This window comes from Columba livia, chromosome 7 (genome assembly GCF_036013475.1).
Source record: "Columba livia isolate bColLiv1 breed racing homer chromosome 7, bColLiv1.pat.W.v2, whole genome shotgun sequence".
In the NCBI taxonomy this organism is placed as follows: domain Eukaryota; kingdom Metazoa; phylum Chordata; class Aves; order Columbiformes; family Columbidae; genus Columba; species Columba livia.
Window position 1 is genome coordinate 11,226,941 of NC_088608.1, and position 24,237 is coordinate 11,251,177.

Here is a 24,237-nt window from a genome sequence, read left to right on the forward strand (position 1 = left end):
CATCAGCACACATACAGTTGTTTTTTCCCAGTGGAAGTCTCCAGCACATTTTGTTTAGTTCTTCATTGTGAAGCTCACTTGGATAGTTAATTGCAATTGCCTTTATATTTATATCAGTCCACCTTGGGAAACTAGAGAGCCACAGCATGTCTTGGGCTACTGTGTTGCCTTGTGTTGCTACATATTCTGCTTCCTCAGCCAACCTAGAACACTGAAGGTAGTAAGCAAAATAAAATTGTTTTATAACTCAAATTCTCCTCTTCACACAATTATCATGCAAGCTGATAAGATTCACTCTTCCCCCAAACTGGAAAGTACCAGAAACTTCCCTTAAGAAAGACTTTTCTTATAGCCTTGCTTTAAATTACGGTTATGGGCAAGTATTACAAAAACTCTAAGGTTATATAATGTTTGGCTCATATCTACTTGTGTGGAAAATTATAGTATGCATTCCACTCACTACTGCAGAGGCTATAGCATTTTTTTAGCTTGCAAAAAACCCTGCTATGGCTCTTGCCTGTGCACCAGATCTGGATGCAGTGAGGGCAAACCCAGATTTGCCTTCTTTCATTTGCAAAAAATGACCTCGAAGCTTCCCAACTCTCCTCTTGTTCTTTGTCCCCAAAAAGTATCCTAATATTGGGAATTTGTAAACACAGAATTTGGGATTCCGTATGCATCTGGAACTGAAACTCTGTTATTACAGAGATGTACCTCTTTATACCTCTAACCTAGGAATTCTCTAGACAAAACTTAACGGGACATCTGATGTAGATGTAAGGAAATTCCTAACAGCTGAAACCAAAATGAAAAAGTTGCTGTTGAGTTAGTCGAATTTTCATTGGAAGCTATGTCACTGGGGTGGGTGTGTGTGTGAATAAAAAAAAAATAGTCTGCTTGGTGATAAATATACCCATAATATTTTTGAGCTAGAAACTGAAGAGATGTGAGTCAAACAAAACTTGTCAGATGGCATTAGTGGGTGAGAGAACCTTTTGGAAGACAGTGAGTAGTGAAAGGGGGGGGTGTAAAAGAAACTCCCAACAAACCAAAACCTCACCCTCTTAGATTACTTGAGGTTCAGCGAATGGCTTTGTTGAAGACACAAGAAAAGAACTTAAATAGAGAAGGCCTGATAAGGTGCAGGGCATCACAGATCTGTTTCCATAGTGACATTGTTCAAACAGAGGCTTAAAGGAAGATTAATACCATTGCAGCTGGACTCTACCCAAGATACCAATCTTCCAATGGGGATACTGGCTTCTGTTTTTTTGATGTTTTTCCTTATTAGCTGTATTTGGGAAAATGGTGGTGAGGGGAAAACAAGGGCTTAGACAAGTTATTGGCTTGACAGACTCCTGCTTCCTTCCAGCTCCTGCTTTCTGCATTTTACATGACTTCTCCACTCATTTTTACTTTGACTGTTGCAATTGATAAAGATAGCATTTAAGTGTTTTCATAAAAAGAAATAGACACCCCCGCCCTGCACTCACCTATACTGAAGCAAATACAACTTTATAGCAGTGTGGGATCCTAAAATGCATGTTCCTTCGTGACTGTGTTTATTCTCCTTTCATAAAATGGTGCAACTGAACCATTTAGTCAAAAGTGAGTGCGGTGTGAGTGCAGCACAGTACATTTAGTATTTCCTGTTGCCCAGGATTAGTGTCCTAATCATCCTATATCCATTTGGAAATCCACCAAGCATCACCACCTTTTCATAACTGATGCTTTCCTCTTTGAAAAGCAGTGTCAAGTTCTGGTTAGAAAAAAGCTGTTTCATGTAACAAATATCATAGTGTTAAAGTTCTTGATTCCCTTCTTCTTCTCAAAATTGCCATTCTGCAGATTTTTCTTAGCTAAATGTACTCTGGAAACAAACACAAAACCCTTAAGTTATAGCTGTACAGAACATATTTTAAGATGAAAAGTATAGCAGTCACATCTCTGTCTAAATTATGATACATTTTCTTAAAAAAAAACAACCCACACACTTTAAATAAAACCACAGTGGTTCTTGGACTTGAACTTTTTAGTACAAACTGAATACACAACCTCATAAGAAGAGAAATATATGTAGAAGGAGGATAAAAAAAACTCTGTGCTTCTTTAGCAGCTTGACTTCAGTGCATAGAAGAGTGTGGCAGTATGGAAACATTGATTTTTTTTATTTTTTTTTTCGTTTATGTGTTTGTTTATTTTTAAAATATGTGAGTGGCCAGGTTTAGATAACTCTCACTCAGACATGAGTATCTTCATATTTTGGATGGATCCGCTGATTCTTATCATTACCATGACTGTTCCTCTCAAAGTGTATGACACTGTGTGGAGTCATTGGAGTTGCACCCAATCTGGATCTGATCATTAGCCTGTTTTCATCTAACAGGAGTAGTTTAAAGTGAGAACATTATGTGCTCATTGAATCCATTGACCTTGAGTTTTAGGGAGAATTATCTGGGGAAGGGTTTTAGCTTTAGTGAGGTAAATTGATTAATTTTTTTTTTTCCTCAGACTGATTAGTTGACCCAAAATTTTACCTTTAAAGTAACTTGAATGCATATTGCAAAATATTAATTTTCCATATGTTGATTCAATAGCTGCTTTACGTAGACACATCCCAAAGGTGCTCAGAAGCAGAGGGAAGAAAAACAAATTATTGTGAAAGTGCTATGTCTTGGCATGAATGTGCTAACTTTAAACATGCTATTCTAGTTAGACTTTGTGTTTGTTTTGGTTAAGGAAACAGGCTTGTACAAATGTCCTGTAATAGCATAAATTTGAGATTTTAAGTCAGACTGTGATAATGACAAACTTGAAAGACAATTCATTTTAAAATGGATGTTTCTGCAGAAACTACTTATATTTTGTAGTGAAATCAGTTTTTACATATTCCATTTTTTTCTTCCTCTCAATCATAGCCCTTCTGAGTGCCAAAACAGCGGGTAGTGCTCATTAAATTCTTCCCTTTTTCCACCCCCCACCTTAAGGGAAAAACTGCTTATATTGATATTTCTTATTTCACCTCTTGGGAGGGATAGAGAGCTGGGAATTACAGACACCAAAACAAAAGTTATTTCTCTTTAAATAGTGTGGAAGCAAAATGTCAATTTTAACTAAACTCTACTTTTACAGAAAGGTGCTGTTTTGCACTGTGCTGTTGCATTTAATATACAACTATGTAAATTAGCCAGAAACTGAAAATTGGACTCTTCAGTTTCCACTTTTCTCTCCAAAGAGATTTCATTGTCAAGCGTCTCCTGCTCTAGTGGGAAATTTTCAAAGATTTCATATATAGGCTTGTCGATCAATCAGTAGCTTGCATTTACTTGAAGGGGAGGTACAAAGACGAAATAGTCAAGTTTTTCTTAGTAGCAGCAGATGGAAAAATGAGGAGCAGTGTCTACAAGTTGCATCTTGGGTGGTTCACATTGAAGCTTCAGAGGGTAGTTCAGGACAAGAACTGGTTACTCAGAAATGTTATGGCACCTCTGTTCGTGGAGGTATTCGAGGCTTGTCGAGACAAAATTGCAGCTGATTTGATCAGGTGTTGATGGTAGTTCTTCAAGTGGGATGTCGGGTTATGAATGTGTAGAGATCCTTTCCACCTAACACTTCTGGGGCTTTGCCATTACATTATCAATTTATTATGTTTACTTCCTCTGTCCTCATCTCTGGATAAGACAAAGAGCTCTTACAGCATCTCCCAAAATCTGGTGAACTCTGAGTTCATAGTTTATAAATTTGGATGGCTCATTCTGAAGTATATGAAGCTGTCTCTATAATCCCATTTCTGAAATTTCCTGGATCTCAGGAAACAGTGTTAGTTTTTGATCATATTCTCACTTGTGTTTTGTAGTTGTTGTGGGTTTTTTGTTTGGTTTTGGAGGTTTTGTGGGGATTTTTTTGTTTGTTTTATTTTTTTTCTGATAAGACAAGCAATCTCTGCCTATCAACCTCTCATGGAAATTATAACGTCCTAAATCTCTTAATTTACTGCCATACTCTGAGCCTAAAGATGCGTATTCTTAAAACTCTACATGATAACTGTAGAATATTTACTTAGCTGTCTGGAGTAGAAAATACAAGTGATCCTGACTTTAAATATGGTGAAAACATACACATTTTTAAAAACAGTTGTCTCATTCAGTGTCGTGTTTCTTACTGCAGCATGTCTTTTTGAAGTCCTTTTTTAGAAGGAGTATAGTTGCACTTTAACTGCCTGCCTTATTAGAGCCTTTTCAACCATGTGCTTGTATAATAACTGGGTGGTTTGTTTTTGAACCTGAAAGGACCATTAAGTTTTTGACTAGAGTCAAAAGTAGTACAACTCAGGTTCTCTCTCTGGAGCTTGCACTAGTGCTTTGTTAATGTTGGCTTGGCTTTCTGTAGGCGAACACTTTTCTGTGAAGAAAGTACATGTTGGGTCATATAATTACACTGTCCTAGTCTATCGGAGCTGACTTATTGTCACAAGCTCTATAGCTGGGGTTTGAATCTGCCCTCTGTTGCACTTCATGCCAGGAAGGTTCTTGTTTTGATAGTTTACTTTTGCATATGCAGATATCTCTACTGTCAGTGCAATTCACTGAAGGTGCCACCTGTCTCTTTTGGATATTGGAGAAATGTACTAGAAAGCTAAACATGACAAGCACACTGTCATATGCTGCTTTTAAGGCTCATTACTCCTTCCGTAAGAATGGGATGCCTTTTACTTTTAAATAAGCCTTAATACTTTGAATCAAGTTACACTGAATACAAATATTTCTTTTAAAATCCAAAATATGTAATACTGCTTGAAAGATTTTTATAAAGACATAGGCAACAAAGCTGAGAAAATCATACTTCCCTGCCAGATCAAATCTTCTCTAACAAACAGAAAATGAATGCTATGCTATGATTCTGATGATGCAGTTGTCCAATGTATATCCATGCAGGAGAAACTTGGTTTAATACAGCTTGTGAATTTTATTTGTCCTGTCTGGGATTTACCTGAGGACAGCAGGTCATCTGACAGCCCAGTAGGAAGCAATTTTGCCTCTCCTCACTGGTACATAGACAGTTTCTGCCTCTTTGGATGTGCTATTGTCACTTTGGTAGGCCAGATACAGTCATCTAAGTTTTACCATCCTATTATAGTAAAAAAAGTGATTATTTTGGTGTCCCTTTTCTTCACGCAGTTAATTGGATACTTCTTTCCAGTGTAGCAAACACACCTACTGCTCTGAGTGCACCAAAGGCTTATTTAATGTATTAGTAAGAGTGTGACCAGCAGGTCAAGGGAGGTTCTCCTTCCCCTCTATTCTGCCCCGGTGAGGCCACATCTGGAGTGCTGCATCCAGTTTTGGGCTTCCCAGTTCAAGTAGGACAAGGAATTACTGGAGGGAGTCCAGCAGGGAGCTACAAAGATGATTAGTGGTCTGGATCCTCTTTCTTATGAGGAGAGACTGAGAGAGCTGAGTCTGTTCAGCCTGGAGAAGAGAAGGCCGAGAAGGGATCTCATCAGTGTTTAAAATATCTCAAGGGTGGGTGTCAAGAGGATGGGACCAGACTCCTTTCAGTGCTGCCCAACAATGAGATGAGGGGCAATGGGTGCAGACCAAAACACAGGAGGTTCCATCTGAGTATGAGGAGAAACTTCTTTACTTTGAGGGTTCCAGAGCCCTGGAACAGGCTGCCCAGAGAGGCTGTGGAGTCTTCTTCTCTGGAGACGTTCAAAACCCACCTGGACACATTCCTGTGTGATCTGCTCTGGTGAACCTGCTTTAGCAGGTGGGTTGAACTGGATGATCTCCAGAGGTCCCTTCCAACCACAACCATTCTAATTATCAAATTATTAATTCACTGTGTGGTAGGTTGTTCTATCTATCCTGAGTATTGCAGTAAACGTATTTCATTATAGCATGACAAGAGACTGCTGAACTGTATACAAAAGTAGGCTTGAATTAGTTAGTGAAGTATGCTACCAGCTTAAGATTAGACATTAATTTGGCATCATGGACCTATGTCCACACTCTGTTTACTCCTTAACAAAGGATATAAGGAATATTGTGACATTAACCTAGAATGTATTTCTAAGACAGCATGTAGAGAGGGACCTTTGAAAAAATCCATCTTGGAACAGAAGAAGATATTCAAACTCAAAATTCTGGTCCTTTTGAATGTAATGTGATTATTTTTTATTTTTTTTTCTTTCTTCAGTCCTGATGCAGCTCCCTCTGTGCTTGAGTGAATGCTGGACTTGGTAAAAAGGGAAGGGTAGGAATATGAGAATGAGTTGGTGGGCACAGGCAGGAGGGGTGAATGTAGTCATTGGTAGCAGCTGATACTTAGGGTGTAGATCTTAGATACCTCTAGACTGAAGATTAGACACCTGTTCTTGTTGCTGTGTAAGCACTAACAGGCACAGATCCTGGGCTAAGGAGTTTCTGCTTAAAATCACAAAGGTCCCATCATTTAACAAGCGAAGAGATGAGGAACTCTGTCCTGGAAAGATGAAGTACCCTGACAAAGATCACTGTAGTTACCCCTTCTCACACAAACTGATAGTGCTTCAATTCATGTCTTCTGAGTCCAGGGCATTACTGCCAAGCCATGCGTTTCTTTCCCTAATGTTTTCTAACAGTCTAGTCAACAAAACAAAGCTGGTTACCAGGGAGCTGGCAGAGACCTTCCCTGTGCTGTGGAGGGACTGTGTGTGCATATTCTGTTCCTAGGATAAAACTGCAGTTCTGCCTTCCAGGAGCCTTTGGAAATAACTTTCTCTCATTTGCCATCTAAGCAAGCAGCATTCAACTTGTGGATTTGGGATCTTTGAAGTGTCCTGAACCAGTGGTTATTTCGGAGCCCAGTATTGCATGCACAGAACATGGAAGCTCTCAGTGGGTGAGAAAAATGTGATCTTTTACAAGTACCTTTCAAGGTATATACTGAATGATCAGTTGTTTTTTTAAGACTGCATTATTATTGGTCGGTCTTTGTCTGAGTTAACATTGAAGACTTAGTGAATTAGGACCTTTTTTCTACTTCCAAAGGAATCTATGTTAGTTTTAGTTATTCTGGTTGTTCAAAATGAGAAAATTAGTTAAAGTCATGTCACGAGGGAAAAAATTATTAAAGACAATTAATAATCTTGCAAAGGAAGTGTCCCACTGTGAAACCTGACACCAGTGTTTGGGTTTTTTTCATTTGTGTGGGGGTTATATTTATGTTCTCCCCTCCCATCTTTAGTCACCCCTCTATTTCTAAGTGGTGTGGAAAATGTTGGTGCCAAAAATAGCTAGATGAAATATTGATAAATGTGGGAATTGCTTACTTAGAACAGAGGCAAATTAGAAGGCAGCTGGTTTTCATCTTTTCTGTTAACTTGGGAGGTTAGTGGGTGGGTGTGTGTGAAGAATTGAGGCTACTGATTTATGTCCCCTTATCATGCTCTTGGAGAGGGGGGGAAAGCAGGAGTGCTGAGAGTGAGAACTGAGCACACAGCATTTCTTCAGGCTTCTATTCATTGTAGATTGACTTCTAAGAAACGGAGGGAATGGTTTTTGCAGCTTTTTGTCTCTGCTTTATGTCAAATGTCCTAAGTGCTAGGGATGATATGAGACTAATTCATGGTATGCTTTATTCCCAAAACAACTTTCTACTTGAAAACTTTACTGAAGTGGAATGAGTGCTCTCCTATGTTTACAATGTTGAGGAGAAGTTGTGGTGTTGCGCATAGTGTCTGGGAAGGTATTGTAGTAATAAATACAACTGAGGAGTTGAGAATCCCCACACAATATGTTAATAGAGAATGTAATTTAATTTCTTTCATTTGAATAAAGGGAGAATTCATTAAAACTCAGATTATGAGCTTAGAACAAGTTTGTGTTTTGTTTTGTTTTTTCTCTTTAATACAAGACATGTGCAATTGATTCTAGAACTCACTGCAACAAAATGTCAAGAAAGCTTAGATGGGTTCAGGAAGAGGTTAAATTTATAGAGGTTAAACTCAGGGACTATGAAACATGATGGTCTGGCTTCTTAAGTCCATAAACCACTCATTGCCAGGAGGGTGTATTTGGGAAAGAATTGCTGTAAGCTTACTCTGGCTTTGTGTTCTTTCCCAAGGCAAGTGCTACTGATGGTCACTGGAGATAGGATATGCATAAGAATTAGACATTGGGGCAATTTTATGGCTTGTTTTCCAACATTTTTAGCTGTCTGACTCCATTTACAGACATGGTATTTTGGTAACATTCCACTTAATGATCAAACTACATACTTGTATTTATTCTATACTCTCTTTATACATCAAGGTGTACAGTAGCTCTTTCTGCCAGAGCATCATCCAGGAACTTCTCCAAGTTACCTTTTCACTGATTCTGTGAATTTCATGATAGTGACAGCTTTGTGAGGTGCTGATCCCAGTTTTGGTTTGCCTCTTTTGCAACATCAGTACACTCCATCTTCACTTGCTGTCACTTTAATCATCTTGGAAGCCTTTTCCACTTCTATTTATTTATTATAGTTGTTTCCAGCCACTAACCTTTCTGTTTGTCCACTTTCAGTTATAAGTATTCCTCAATTGAAACAGTGGGTGGGGGAATTTCCTGCTTTTGTCATGGAAGGGATAGAAGTGTGGTGTTCTGGTTCATGTTCGTAAATTTGAAGGAAGCAATACTGTAAGCTGTTAGTTCTGTAAAGCTCCTTTGACAAGTAAGAGACAATTGTATTTCACGTGGGCAAAACGCATGTGAGATTTTGTTATTCTGGATTTCACTTGTTTAATCCTGTAACTTCCATGAGTGGAATTCCAGGTCAATGCTCTTGTCACATTAGTGGTGTGTGCACCAGTGCAGGGAAATTGCAGGGGCATGCTGGTTTGTTAATCTCTGTACTGGTGTACTTAAAAAGTGTGTATATTTTTGCTGCTGTCTCAGAGACTGGGAGTGGGAACTTGGAAGTTTCCCACTACAATCAATAGGAAACCAGCAAGTACTTAGGAATGAGAATTGCTTTCCTTTCTGGTATCTGGCCCACTGCCTATTTTTGTGATTTATGTGATATTCCAGCCTTCACACTCCTCTGGGGGTGCAGAGGTGACTGCTTCCTTCCCTGGCCTTGCATATTAAAACACAGCTTGCATGCAGTATGAACGTATGCAACTCTAGGCAAGCCATCTTCAGGAACCTGAGGAAATTTTTGTCATGTTGAAAAATGTTGTCCCAAGGAAAAAGAAAGAACTGTCTCTTAAATGCATGACTTCCAAACTAATGAGGTATGCTTCCTTAAAAAGGACTAGCTAAAGCTTGGAGGCTACACGGATGTCATAGTTCTACTCTATTTTCTATGACCAGAAGTTTTCAAACTAACTCTATCTTTAAAAGGTTTTTTTACAACTACTGAAGAGTGACCAGTATGTTACTGCTGCAGCCAGAGCCACCTGAGTTGGCAGGCAGCCTGAGACAATAAGCCTTGAGGTGTGAATTCCTTTCATTCATTGAATGGATGGTTGATCCAAATGGCATTGATACAACTGTAAAGGTGAACGTTAACTGTTTCATTGTGCATCAAAGCAGCTAGAAAAATGGGAAGGTGTGTAATGAAGGTGGGTTGTATTGTGTTGGGCAGTCTTTTAAGTACATAGGCTGAGCTAAAGACTTGGCTTCTGAGTATCTGTGCAGCCCAAGTCTGCTCAATTAAAGAAACATTAGCTACGGATGAGCAGCAGTAAACAACAGAAAGTATTAAATGAATAAAGAGAAAGCAAAAAATAGACCTTTGTCATAATGTTTTGACTGGAGTTAGTCATGTATTTGCTTGCAGGCATTCTCATGCTTATAGAATTCTTTGACACTCTTGGCATCAGAAAGAGGTTGCCTACTTGGTGGATGTGGGGTTAGTACCTACCTAGTCTGAAGGAGGTAAGCTGAAGTTCGAGATAAGGAAGTGCATGCTGTATTTTGTTGCTGACAGAGGTAAAGAGTAACTTTGAGATTTTTCTTTTTCTTTCCATTTAGCACAAAATGATGAGTTTGAGAGGAAGACATTTGTTGCTATGTAGTCTGGCTCAGGAGGAACTGGCATGCCCTTTTGTGCTCATCTGAATTAGAGAATATGAAAGAAATCTACTGCATGAGCTTTTATTTTAAGGCACCTCCAGCTACTAAATAACCATTCTGAGAGGCTGATATGCATCCAAAAATCTTCTTTCTCTATATCAAACATAATTGCTCTAATTACAGATTGTTATTCATATTTTTCAAATTGCTGTTATGTTAAAGGACTTCAGTGTTGTAGTCTGGCGAAAAGACTTCTAGCCTCAAAGTGCTTCAGTCTGGAATTAAGTCAAGTGGTATGAAAGTAGAAGAGGAAAGTGGTAAAGCTTTCCAAGACATTCAGTGTAGATAAATTATCCAGGAAGAAGAGCTCTTGGATTTGGATGGAAGTCAGTTCTGTAGAAGCCAGGAGCAGATAGGCATTGGAAACTGTCAGCAATATAGGAATACTTGAGTATTTATAATTAATTATAATGAAATCCTCTTAGGCTGTGTCCTCCCTTTACAGAAGCTCATTGAAAGCAGCTTCTCCTTGTCCAAATTCATTTGGACATTAATGACAAAGTACATTTTTGCCAAGAGGCCTGGAAGGTCAAATAGCATCCAGAATACATTTGCTGGACAAAATTATCTTAATTCTATTCATTAGGCCTCAAAGAGACTTGCAGTTACCTCAGGAAATTTGTGTCAGTTCTGGGTTTGAGTTGTCCTGGGTGCCCATTGTCAAGTACTGGTCTTCAAAAATTATACTGCAAGATTTTTCTGTCCCAATTCGATCAGTTTCCTAACATGTGCCCTACCTTTTTTTAGAAACTCAAAGCCACAGTGAAAGAGGCAGTGCAGTTTTCATGTGTATATGCAAAATTGTCAGGGCCACCTTAAAATCTGCTTAGCTTCACACTCTGCCTTGAGTCATTACTTTTTCTGGTGTATCACATGCACTTTCCAAAGGAAGGGGCCAAATGCTGTGAAACTTACTGGAAAGGCTTAAAATCTTTGACCTATTCTATGTTCTACTTGTTCCCATTTTTCTTAGACTCTACAATTGGTAATTCCATTCAGTCTGTCCCATATTCTTCTAATCAATTCTCTCCTAGATCTTTTTCCATTTGGCTGTTCTTGGAGACTTCTGATCTTGTTGCCACAAACTCCTAAAGTGGTTCATTTTCATGACTTGTGTTATAAAAATTTTTTTTAAGGGTGGCCAGTATTTCTCAAACTCTCCATTCCTTTTCCAATGTCTGAATCTGAGAGCTGCCCAGTCATTTAAGCTGATGTCTGAACTGATCCTGCTGACCTTGCACAGCTAAAACTGAGCATCCCAACTCAGGGATGGCTGCACTCCAGAGCTGGATGTAACAATTAATGCATAAAACTACAATACCTGGAAAGCAGCTTGGGACAAAAAGGACATGTGAATGTGTCCGATATTAATGTCAGTGTTCCTGGAGGCCTTACTGTCTCCCCAGTAAAACAGGTCGAGAGATTGGCTTTGTATCCCTGTGACAGAATTCAGCCAAGATCATGCCCATCCAACTTCTTAAGTGACTTGAAAACACTGAAATAAAATGCTTTAAAACCTAATAAGTAATTTCTGTTACTAAGAAGGATGTATTCACTGCCAGCATGGTACTGGTGCTGAAAGTGGATTACATTAGCCTTTTGTTTGAAATCAATTGAGTTTACAACTCCACTTCAAAGTCTTTAGAGCTTTAAAATAGAGCCAGCAGAAACTGTTTAACAAGTCAATGATGCCCTGGGATTTGCATTGTTCTGTCTTTAGTTGTAAGGTGGAAAGACTTAATTTTCCTCTACTTTCACTTTATCCAGGGAGAATGGTGCAGAACAATAATAAGTCTTTTCAGTTTTGCCTCACCACTGGTTTGTTGGGTTTTACCTATGTGCAGATGCCTCCCTACACAATGAATTGTAATTTCTCTGGAGTTTCAGATTGGTCTCACTTTAAATCTTGATTTATTTTTAGATAAAACTGTTCTTTTTGATTGTTTCGGCTTTCAAAACTCTAGTTATGATGAAGAATCACTTAAAATAAGTTGATGGAAGAGTGGAGCCTTTTAGACTTCACACATTAAATTCTTATTCCTTTTGTACAAATGGAAGCTCATTCTTTTAGAGACTCAGGGAAAAGAAGAGCATTAGTTTAAAGCACAGATGATATCCTACCATTTCACCCTACCACTAATAAACCAGGAAGCCTTAGTTTAAACATCAACTGTTTCTTCTGAGGTGGGGGAAACATTTTCTATAAAATAAGGCCTTCTCTTTAACCCACGCACAATTAAAAGACTTTTGTCAACATAAGTAGGCAGAAGGGGAAGAAGAGAGCGAGTGGGTGAGAACCATTGTTACTTTAAATGTTTGTCTTTGCACTCTCATTTGTGGCTCAAGTAGTGAGGAAGGTGAAGTAAGCAACAAAGTGCTTTTTACCTTAGTGAAAGGCTACATCAGTCTTGGCTGTCTTTTCTAACCTTCCTTGGTCTGTGTTGTTCCAACTCAGGAGTAAAACTTCCATATTTTGCAAGGGTCACTAACTTGGAAGAAGATGAAGTGAAACATCAAGTCTGTGGGAACAAAAGTCATAGTTGTTCCTTTTTTTAGGACTGAAACAGTTTAATCTCTAGTTTGAGGAGAAAGTGTAGGGTCTAGGTTACTTGTAGAGTGTCAAAAAAGGAACAGATAGTGAAAAGCAATACATACTCAAATGAAGCGTCAATCCTGATGTGTTGAGCATAAAGGTTTCTCTGTGGCTCTGCTGCAGAAGGGACCCCAGGCTGTTACAGATTCCCTTCCTCTTTTACCTCAAGGACAGGAGCAAGGGGAGATACAAACTCATTATATGCTTACCATTAAAATACTTTTTAGATTAACTGAGGCACTTCACATGAATTGAGTCATGTAGAAGACCGAGGTTCAATAGTTGTGTGATACAGGCAGAATCTGAAGCAGACTCTCCCACAGCCTCTGAATATTTGTTCTCCTGACTCCTTTGGGGTAAGTCAAGGCTGATTTTTTCACTTTTTTCATTGATAAGAAGTTACCTTCTTCAGAGTAGCATTTATCTTTCCATGAAATGCTTTAACTGTAACAAAGATCCTGTTTCCTTAAATGTCAGAAAGGTCCTCATTCACCCTACTCCCATCCCATTAGCATCCTGTCTTTTTCAGAGAAACATGAAAAAGCCTTGATTGTCCTGTTCTTACATGTGATACCTCTGGCACCTTAACACAAGGCTCTACCTTGTTGCATGAAGAGAAGCAAAGTTAAAGTAACCTGACAGAATGAATTGCTGAAGTTTTGGACTGCCTGTGGTGTTTGCTGCTCAGAGTTTCCTTGTTCCTATAGCAAATGCACAAAGTGCTGGTGATGGAACAAACTGATCTTGGTGTACGTGTGGAAGTGATAGTGAATAAAGCAGTACGCCTCCCTCTGTAACTGTTGTTTCTCTAAAGCATGCATATGGATTTCTTACGTCAATGATTCACAGTACTAACAAGGTCAAAGTAGTTACATATCAAGTAAGCAAAGCTTTAATTCGATTTGATGCTCTGAACTTTTATCTTATGATTGGTAATATTTTTACATTCTAGGGTGCATAGGATTGATAAGACTGAAGGTTGTGAGCAAAGTATACTTATTTTTGCTTTTTCCTGAAGACTTGTGTAAGGGAATAGAGAGAGAGATAGCAAAAGTGTAATAAACCCAGGCCTTGTGTTTAGATCTTGGGGGGGGGGAGGGGGAAGGGGGGGAGGCGGGCAGGGAAGTTAATATCAAAAAAAATGGCTTTAAATGAGAAATAACTGATATTTACAATTAGTGTCTTCTTTTGGAGTGCAATTTGCATCCTAACACAAGGTCTTCATTATAAGCCCTGGTTTCCCTGTACTGGTACAGAAAATGCATCAGTGCCTTGTGCTGCCAAGCACACAAGCACAGTGGTTTTTCAGAAGGAAGAATAAGGCTTAATGCTATTTGTTCAACCCAGCCAGAGATCTACTGTTTATAATCTGAAATATCATAAAAATGTGTTTTCAATTACCTTGTGCATATTTTTAAAGAATTAAATTTCCATCAAAGGATTTCAGGAGCTGTTTGATCTTGCTGTGTCTAAAGAGCCCAATCTGACTGGAGATAGTTTTGTCTGAACACATATGGCACAACTGTAACAAATGTGCCCTTTGAGTGGATGTGACTTTAAGTGAAATCAGTCAATTTATTACTGAGAGAAGAGAATGGTAGGGGGCTAATTTCTAGAGTTAGCTGTGGAATAAGTAGCTAAAGACTAAATGTGTGAAGGGAGCATGATTCTTTTGTGCTATATGGCTGACTTGAGCTTTTGTTTTCTTCTGTGTTAATCTGGATATACTATTCCACTTTCCAGACATCTTTAAGTGTGAGACAGAGCCCTACCCTACCGTGAGAACCTGGAAACAAAAGATGTAATATTTTTTTGTTGTACTGAAAAAGACTGCTTGTGATGCCATTGTGCTAGGCTCTGTACAAGCACAGAGATTCTTTGCATAAAGCAAAGATAAAAGGAAAAAGAAAGAAAAGTGAAATAGTTTTATGTAGAAATAGTGTCTGATGTTTTAATTCCTACTATTTGATAGTTCTGCCTGCTAGACCGTGTTGTCTTTCTGGTGTCAGGCTCTAAATGGTTTAATGATAGAATTCAGATTTCTGCTGCACCTGAATGGAAACTGCATTTCCTGAGCTAGAAAAGCAAGACAAAATATCGAGAATACATAGTTTTGCTTTCTGTGCTGATATATCTTACACAAAAAACACCTGGAAAATTTAGCTTGGGTCTCAAGAGTGATAATTAACCCAGTGGATTAGCATGTTCATGTTGCTATTTTAGCTTTGGAACTGGCCTGGATATTTTTATAGGACACTGTACTGCCCTGATTAGGCTTATAGGAGATGTAAGAACACCTATTCCATCAAAGTAGCTGTTATGTCTCCTTTTTCAATGCAGCTATTTAGACATAATTCTCCTACTGCAGTAAAGCATATATTATAGCTTTTGATCTCTTTATCTCTAAGGAATCTTGACACAAAAACAGAGTTTTTCTTACGTGTTTTGCTTCTTCCCAGCACTTACTGTTCACCTCAAATCCAGGTCTTGTTTTAGCTCAACTGAAGATTGGGTAACAGTTGCTATTTTTTTTCTATGTACCTCTTTTAGAAAGCTATGTTTATCTGCATTTAACTAATTAAAGAAAATGTGTATTACATGAAATTAAACTGAAATTAAGTTGGGAACACTTGATTATGTGCGTTTGTGTGGTGGTATTTGACCCATCTTTTCCTGACATTGTAATTGTTACTTAGGAAATGCCAATGATATCACAAATAGATGTGAGGTAGAAAATAAGCAGCAGTAGGTGAAGCCTTAAAAAGACAAAGAGCCTTTTTGTGCAGATGTTGTCCATTCTAAAGAGAAAGAAAGAGAAAGCCAGACACTCTGTACAGCAAGAGCACAGTTATATCTAAACAGAAAGCTGCCTGTTTTTCCACAGTTTCCAGCTAGTGATAGTAATGAGATACAGAACTGCTTTCCATCTCACTCTGCCAATTCAGCTCCAACAAAGATGCCAAATAAGTTTCCATGTATGAGCTTTTCAGTAGAAAACAGCTTTAGCAAAATCTGTTTTATTCCTGCTGAAATTGTCTTTCCCAACTTGTGATATTTGCTACCTGTCTGACTGTCATTAGCATGAAGCAATGGAAGATTTTTTGTAAATGATATGTATGGAAAATCCCTAAATCATTCACTAGCTGTTTCTTGGTGTTTCTGGAAGGGAAAGAAGTGACATCTCTAGGGATGGTTTTTCTATCAGCTAAGCCTTCACTAACGTGATTAGCAGGCTAAGTACTCCAAATGAATCCATCACTGGCATAAATTGCATCAGAAGTGAATTTTGTTCATATATTAATACATCAATAAAAACCCAGTATTAGTTTCCAAGAATCAGTGGAAATGGATTAAATTCAATACTTATTTTTATCCACACTGTGTTTCAAATTAGTGCTTCAATATAACACGTACAAAACCATTAATTTCTCCTGACCTTTGCTTCTACCAAAATCTTACGGGAAATTCCCTCATAAGAGAAGCACTCTGACTGCAGTACACAGTGTTCTGATGCTAGACAAATGGTTAATTCTAAGGTGTTATTGACACCATGCAAGCTTCCATGGGGAAGAGTGGGTGTTTTTTTCATTGTTTTTGTTTGTTTGTTTTGTTGTGTGGGGTTCCTTTTAATATATGTATTTGGGGTTTTAACCCATATTACTATATATATTCCTTACCTTATTGGTTAAATATATTCTAATCTGGATCTTATTGCAAAGCGGACATTTTTGTTAACAGTCACTTGTTAGATCATGTATATGGGAACAGAATGTGGGTCACAGAAAATGGAATATTACATCTGAGAAAGCAGCTTTGGAAACATTTTGGGGCTAGAACTGGATAAACAAGGAAATGAGGATTGTTATTGTGATGCTGTAGGCAAGAGATCTGATTAAACCCTTTTTGAGATGTAGAGAAGGGAATGAAACATCAATGATGAGAGAGCTGAGGTGTTACTTTTTTGTAACACTGCAGAGATCATTATCCACTTAACATATTCAATTCTAGTAGCCACAGTTCATGAAGGAGGCTGAAACTGGAAAAGATTCAGGGAAGAGATAAAAGAATGATTCATTGTCTGGAAAAATGTCTTGAAGCCAGAGACTAAAGCAGCTCAGCCCATTTAACTTTACAAAAGGATAAAAACATGACTCTAACTGATTATAATTGTACCTACCTGGACAAGGGGTACAGATTGTAGGTGGTAGAATTAGACTCATAGGTTGAAATCTGAAGGAGGGTTTGATTCTCACTTGAACTGAGATGCCAAAATGTTTAATGATTTAAAAAAATTAATAATGACTTTAGAGATGTCTTGGGGTGATTAGACATCTTCTCTAAAGAATCTTCAAGTGGAAAAATTCTTGCATTGTTTCTTTGGGTTGTGTCCCACCAAGCCTGGAAAAAAATGATTGGAATAATCTCTTCTAACTTAGAACTCAATAGAAGTTATCAGTTGATGGTTTGAATTCAGTTCAAACTTCCAGTTTGTGGTTCAGTTTATAGTCTGTCTGAAGGTCTATTAAGATGCTGATTAGTGTTGTCTTATTTTTGGAGGACAGATATCTGTTAAAAAGCATCCTTATAACCAGTGCCAAAGGAAAGTGTCATTAGAGCCTGCATGGCTTTGATAATTAATGTCTCTATTGCTGCCAGATTGTTTTAACTCTTGAGTTCCCATAGGCTGTCTTTCTGTAAATCACGTTGAAAGACTCATAGGCCAAATGAAGACTAAAATCTGTTTGTACTGTAGTACAGGTGAGCTAGGACAACACTGGGGTATACAGCCAGACTTAAAGCATAGAAAAGGGACAAACTTTTCAGCTTGAATCCCACTTCTGCAGTGGTTGAGAACTCACTTTGGCAAAAGATGTTATGAGCAAGTGAGCATAAGCGTGTGTGTCTGTCCAAAACATGCTTAAGTAGGAGATTTACGTAGAACAAGCAAGGGAAGCTTCTGTTAGGTTTTTTTCGTGTGAGGCAAAGAAACTTGGGGGAAAACCGAAGCTTAATGAGGGTGGTTTGGGTTTTGTCCACTGTAGCTGTGACCTTTAAAAATAATAATAGTTATTTGATGGAAGAAAGCTCCAAAGAGCAGCTGGGGGTTATTACTGTTAGGTGTCCCAGTCACAGGAAGGCTGCTGTCTGTCTCTGTCAGGGATATGGAAAAACTGGCAATCTTTTAAAATGCCTCACTTCTCAGCTCATACTCAAATTGAAGGACAAAAGAAAAAATAAGCTCTCTCTATCCTCAGTCTGTCTGAGGAGTTAGCTACTGATAATGAAAACATATATGCTATTGCAGAAGGAGAATTACTTCATGAGCACTTTTGTGATCTTTTAAAGAGAGTTGCCACTGCATTATTTACCTACATAACATCTAATTAATAATGTATTCATCTGAGTTTGAGAGGAAAAGCTGAAAAGCAATCAGGTTTTATTAAGCAAAACTTTGAAGGGTAACAGCACAGTATTTCCACCACTGAGTGAAAAATTGGCCCCTGATAGTGCTTTTCATGTAAACATGTACTTTTTTTCAAGTAACCTTATTTCATGAGACCATTTATTCCAAAATACACAAATCATTCTGGGTGAAAGCTACAGACTTTATCATATTTGTTTTAGTTGGAAATGGTCTTGGTTTCTCTCAGATCCATAGAAATTGAATAGTCTAGTGATTGGCGCAGTGGGGAAGAATTTAGACTTCCAGATTGCAGTTACCAATATACATGGAAGAAGGATCTGTTTTCTTGGGCGTTCTGGAGAACAAACCATCTTCAGGGAGGTGGCAAATTCTTTTCTATGTATGCTGCCAGCCTCTACACCTCACTCTGCTTACACAGTTTTTGAATGTCTCTTGGAAATACCTGGAAAGAATGGGTCCTACAACATGTTTTTAAACAGTTTTTTTGCTTCATCTGTGTTCACAAAGCCCAAGCATATGAGCAGGAACCCTGAAAATTTTGCTGAGTCCTAATTTAGAAGATGGGTGCCCATACTTGAAGTTCTGCACTGGAAGCATCTTAGGGTGAATTTTATTCCCTATAATAGGATGTCATAAAGCTAACACCACCAGGCTTGACTGAAAACAACAGTGATTATTCTGTGGGTTTATTTCTAACATATGAATCTGTTGTCTAACGCTCTTACCTTTTCTATTTGCAGATTACTCAATAACACAGAGAGCATAGTCTGTTTCTGATCAAGGCACTTTCTTACAGGGCAGGTTGTCTCATTTGTATTTGTACTATCTTACCTCTTTTTTTTTTCTGCAGAGTTCAAGGTGTAGCAGCCACTTTTGCATGTAACTGGAATTAGCTATTACAAAGGAGAAGCTGGATTGCACCTATATTACTACTGTGCCTGTTAACCCTAAATGGGGTGTGATACTGCGCTAGACTAATCCCAAGTCTCACCTTATTAACAAAGCACCAGAATCAGTCTATGTTTGAGCTTGGCACAAAGAGAATGTCTGGGGCACTGTAACTTGGCCATGGCACATTATCTTTGGGAATGGCAATACACTGTCTAATTTGGATGTCTTGGAATTTAGAGAAAATGGGGAGGGGAGGTTCTCCTGTGAGCAGGCTTGTTGTTATAGGTGGGAAACACTTTTCCTTGCATAGTTCTTCAAAGAAGAAATGAAATATTTCTTTGGGGAACATGGCGTACAAGGGAATTTTCTTCTAGTTATTGAAAATTTCATGGTGACTAGGAGTGGTTCAGGTTTGTTTCTTAACAGAGAGTGGCACATATTTTTGCCAGACATGGCTCAGCTCTGATTAATTTAAATCCTGATTAAAGGGAATTTCACTATATTTTATATGATTGAACTTTCCTTCCCTGCTCCCTTTCCCATCCAAAGATCCCCACAGTGAAATAAAAAGATTGTGGTCTCCCTTTAAGAAGCTACATTAAAGGAACTGTACCTCATAAAAAAAACTGATGCAAGTCATTCTAATCTTTCCAGTTCCTTTTTGTGCATGTCTGCTTCTCAGGTGGATTCAGAAATCCCCAAAGGATTTTAGATAAACAAGATTATATTATGTAATCAATAAAAGGAGAAGCAATGAACTATTAAGAGCATTAAACATGAACATTCTAGATTAAAACATTTTTGCAAATTATAATCTTAACAGTTTTAAAACTACTGAAAGGTCTCAGGTTCTTCTTTTTCTTCCTTTTAATATTAAAATTTTAACGTGGTATAACCCTCTTCTGCTTAAATGGGTATCAATGATTACATTTTCAATTACCGTATTTTCCACTTTTTATGAGTGTTCAGACCTCTAAATAGCACCTGTATAAAACTCTTAAAGGCAATAGCACCATTCCTGTAAATTCATTAATTCGGTCCAGTTTGGATCTTGAGCCCTTTAAAGTGCTGTGAATTGAACTTGCAATGAATTTCCATTTTTCCCTCTTATTGAGTGATGTCATTGCAGGCATAAAGAAATAAAATGATTATAGATGGAGAAGCCAAAATTCACATGAGCAGAATATGCTATTTTTTTATTAGACATTCATTCCAGAGAATTAAGTCTATTTTTCCAGCATTTAAAGCCATTACATTCCTATTTAGTATTGTTTTTTTCCCCAAGTTTTGGCACTAGTTATAGGTCAGGAGATGACAAAATCTGGTCACAAGCAGGTATTGCTTAATCTGTTTTCTCTGCTTGTTGATGATGCGGTGTTTCCACTACAGAGCCAATCTCTTGATGAACCCCATGGGATCAAATGCAGATAATTTGATCCTCCAACAGCTGTAAAATCCTGATTTATTTGTGGTTTCACATGTCCAGTTTGAGTTACAGTGATAAATATGCTTTTTCAGCAGGAAACAAAATATCAGTTATACTGAGTGAAGGCAAGTCAAGATAGCTCCTGGTATTCTGAAGAAACTCAGTATTTTAAGTCACGTATCTCTCTTTTTGTCTTTACCTAGTAGAAATGTGGAATGTGCCAAGAACAGCCAAAAGCTTTTTGAACTTTTAAGGCAGGAGGTGCTTTGATGCAGGGCTGTCAACAGTAGCTCAATTGGGTCTTCTTGGTTTTGGTTTGGTTTAGTTTTATTGATATACTTTTTTCATCATTATTCCTGTGATGCAGGAATTTAGAGGGTTACGCAGGTCTTCATCACTTACTCATTGCATTGTATGTGTGGTCCCTCATTAAGAGAGGAAGCTGATTGGAGGTGCAGTGGTGAACACCTCCAGTTCAACCCCAGGAAGGTGCAATTGCTGTCTCTGTCACATATCAAAAACCTGTATGAATCCTCAGTGCTGAAAGCACACCAGTTTCCAGACAGTTAATACAGTAGCTTTATTAGCATAAAATTCACCTGTGTCTTTGGGGTGTTATTGGATATGTTTTTTTCTTTCGATACCCATTCTTAGTGAATGAGCTTTATCAGGTACTTTCTCTGAAGCAGTGATATGCAGGCATAACTAGTGTGCCTAGTGGAATCACTCCAGTTCAGAAAGTTGGGTTGAACCTGGACATTAAACAATTTGCTAGGATGGAAAACTAATACTCTGAAGCTGATCTTGATTGTTCTCCTTTAAAACAGTGAAAGACATTCATATGTGCTGGTGTTCCTTATTGGTTTGTGCTAGTAACCTCTGTGAAATAAATTGTGACAATTAAATTATAATCTGGCTTTTCATACTCAGATTGTAGAGTGGACTGGAGTTGTCTCAGCTTGAGTCGTTTCTAATGGCTGGAATGCAAAGACAATGCAAATGGCTGGAATGCAAAGCCTGTATATGCTTTACTATATGTTGCTACTGCACTGACTCAGCTCAAGGGAAGCCTCTATGCCATGGCCAATTCTTTTGGTCTGAAAAATCAGACTACAGAAAGCCGCTGACTGCAGAAAACGCATTAATAGGAAAACTGCTTGTCCTGGGAAGAATTTACAGCTGTAAATCTAGCTCACATTTTTAATTTCTTACTCAGATTCCCTTAAAGAAAGGTTTGATCTTCTAAGCACGTTAACCTTGAATGCTGCATATGTAGGAGTACAAACAGGTTGTATGTTTTCTTTGTAGATTTATAAGTTTGTCTGCAAAGTACTTTGAAAACACTAGAATGTTTATCTGGTTAAATAAGTTTTGATTGTTGAGCCTCTGGTATAATGGTAAACATAAGACCAAAATTATGATGTTCTTTGTTGCTAGGAAATATGTTCCTTTTAAAACATAACTAAAAGTGACCTAGGAGAGCAGAAAACAGGAAGAGGGAGAAAAGGTAAACCCAAATAATACACAAGTACAGGTTTCCTCAAGCTCCTGGCTGGACAGTACAGTTTAACATATGTCTTTCTGCAAGAAGCATTATAAAGGGGTCTTTTCCTAATGCTTTAACTAACAACAGATTTTCCTGATTATTTACATTTTTTTGTAAACAATGCAAGCCTGTTTTACCCTGTGGATGAACTGAGTAGCTTGGAGCAGATGTTCATGCGCTTAGATTGTACTGGATGTCTGTTCCTGAGCCTCACACCTGTCAGCAATGCCCTGGTCTGTGTCACAGTGGTGCTTTTCATGCCCTGTAAGTTCAGAATCAATCATTGCCATTAAAACATTTGTTTTCCTCAATGTTTGCTTAACTCAAATGCAAAAACATTGCAAAGGATTCAGTTCTGTCAGATCCAAATAATGTTACGCCTGAAGACTGCAGAGGATTAGGCTTCTTCTGACTGAAAGTTGTGCTAAGGCTTGTCAGATGTGTTCCGTGGTTGTAGCTTCATTTTAATTTCTGTCTAGGTGTTTATTCTTAATATTGCTTGTCTAAATAGACTCACCAAACTCATGAAGAGCTTTACGTATGTGCAAGGTTGTGCAGCAAGCAAGGAAGCTTGCAACAAAGTCCTTAGGGAAAGGGACTGACATTAACTGAGACTAGCACTTAGGGAAACAGTTTTCAAACCAGAGGGCGCACTATGTAGCATGCTTTATATGGTGTGCATTTATCTGTTCTATTCAATGAACGTTAAAAATGCAAACCTCCCATTGATATTTTTTTCCTATCATTCAAAATTATTTAAAAAAACCCACAAACCTACAGGAGTTTACACTTCAAAGTCAAGTTGACAGTCTCCAAAGGATGGGAAAAGAAGTAGCTTTGTAACAATGCTGAGAGCCTGAAGAGGCTAGAAACCTGTAAGCAGTCATTTTTCTGGTTTTCATCATTCACATTTTTTCCTGAAGCTACATGCCTTTGAGAGGAGCTTGTTAGTTTATTTTGCCTACTGACAATCTTTATTTTGTTGGAACAGCAGCGACATCTAACAATTATTTAAGTGACATGTAATTTCTTCTGCCTCTAACAGACCATTTGGGACTTGGGTGATTTGAATCTTCCATGCAGAAGATGAGCAGCTCTGCATAAGAGGGGTTAAAACTTAGACAGTACTTCAGTCTAAAGAAAGTAGCAGTTAAAATACGCATAGCATAGGGAAATCTGGCAAAAAGAAAGCCCACAAAAACCCTTTTCTGCTCTCTGGGAGATTTATAAGGTGCCACAGGACCTTCCCAAAATAAATTAAAATTATTTTAAAGATGTGGCAATACATCAGGAAAGTTACCACTAGCACTTTCTGAAAACTTAGATGGAAAGATGCAGAACTTAAATGTTTAAGAACAACAAAATCCAGATCATCTAGTCCTCCAAAATAACTACTACTTTAAAAACAAAACTGCTTGGACAGGAGTGTTTAATCAAATACTCTTCCAACAATCTCCAGTTACTGCAAGAATACTTTCCACTTCTCTGGGTGGATGTTTTGCACCTGATAATCTGGAATAGTGTTACTGATGAAGTTTGCCAAAAGGCACAATCAAAAGTCTCTTAAATTGGAGGAACCTTCTCCTCCCTTGAATGTGAGGTATCAACTCAATTTTAAGTTGAGGCTGGTTAGAACAAAAGCTAAATACGAAGCTATTCATTATATGCCCAGTTTTCACTGCTTGTTTTAAAGTCACAGCCCTTGACAATATCAGGTCTGTTCCTTGACAGAATTAAAGCCTGGCATATAGTTAAAATTTTTAATATGCCAGCTTTCAGCTGATCTGTCTTTCTACAATAAAGTAGAGAACAATTCAGGTCCTAATACTGTGAAAAATTACTTTCATGATTAGTTTGATTCAGAAGTGCAATCATATTGATCTTGGCCAAAACTCTTTCCATGCAAACTTTCATGCTGTTTGGTGTTGTGCACAAAGGCTTATGGGACAACCTCTGACAAACCTTTGCAAGCTGAGCAGGTGATGATCAGGACTGTCAGAAAAGTGGCCCATGGATGAGATTTTACTTTTATTTGTTCTGCCTACTGGGTGATTTGTTTCTTCCTCAAACACAATAATATTTGTTTCTTTTGAACTTTAGGAAACTGGCATAATGTAGCTCTGTGCTGCCAGAATAATAGAATTGCTTAGGTTAGAAAAGACCTTTAAGATGATTGAGTCCAATGTCAACCTAGCACTGCCAAGTCAACCTCTAAACCATGTCCCTAAGCACCAGAAAGCTGGGCAGCCCTTTGGA

General features: G+C 38.1%; 1 protein-coding gene across 10 annotated transcripts in view; it reads left to right on the forward strand.

Moving 5' to 3' along the window:
* The window catches only part of MYLK (myosin light chain kinase), a 208,891-nt gene that overhangs the window by 19,439 nt on the left and 165,215 nt on the right, over window positions 1–24,237 (forward strand). The window contains exon 1 of one of the 10 annotated variants that reach the window (XM_065070507.1): window positions 6,662–6,919. The exons of 6 other annotated variants lie outside the window; for them this stretch is intronic. Coding sequence is in view for 2 of the 4 variants with exons in the window: in XM_065070504.1 (XP_064926576.1) it covers window positions 6,855–6,882 (28 nt within the window). In the remaining 2 variants the exon portion in view is untranslated. Of the gene's footprint in view, window positions 1–6,661; window positions 6,920–12,932; window positions 13,050–24,237 lie in introns of those variants that run through there. 3 more of the 10 variants (XM_065070504.1, XM_065070510.1, XM_065070508.1) reach the window with 3 other exon arrangements.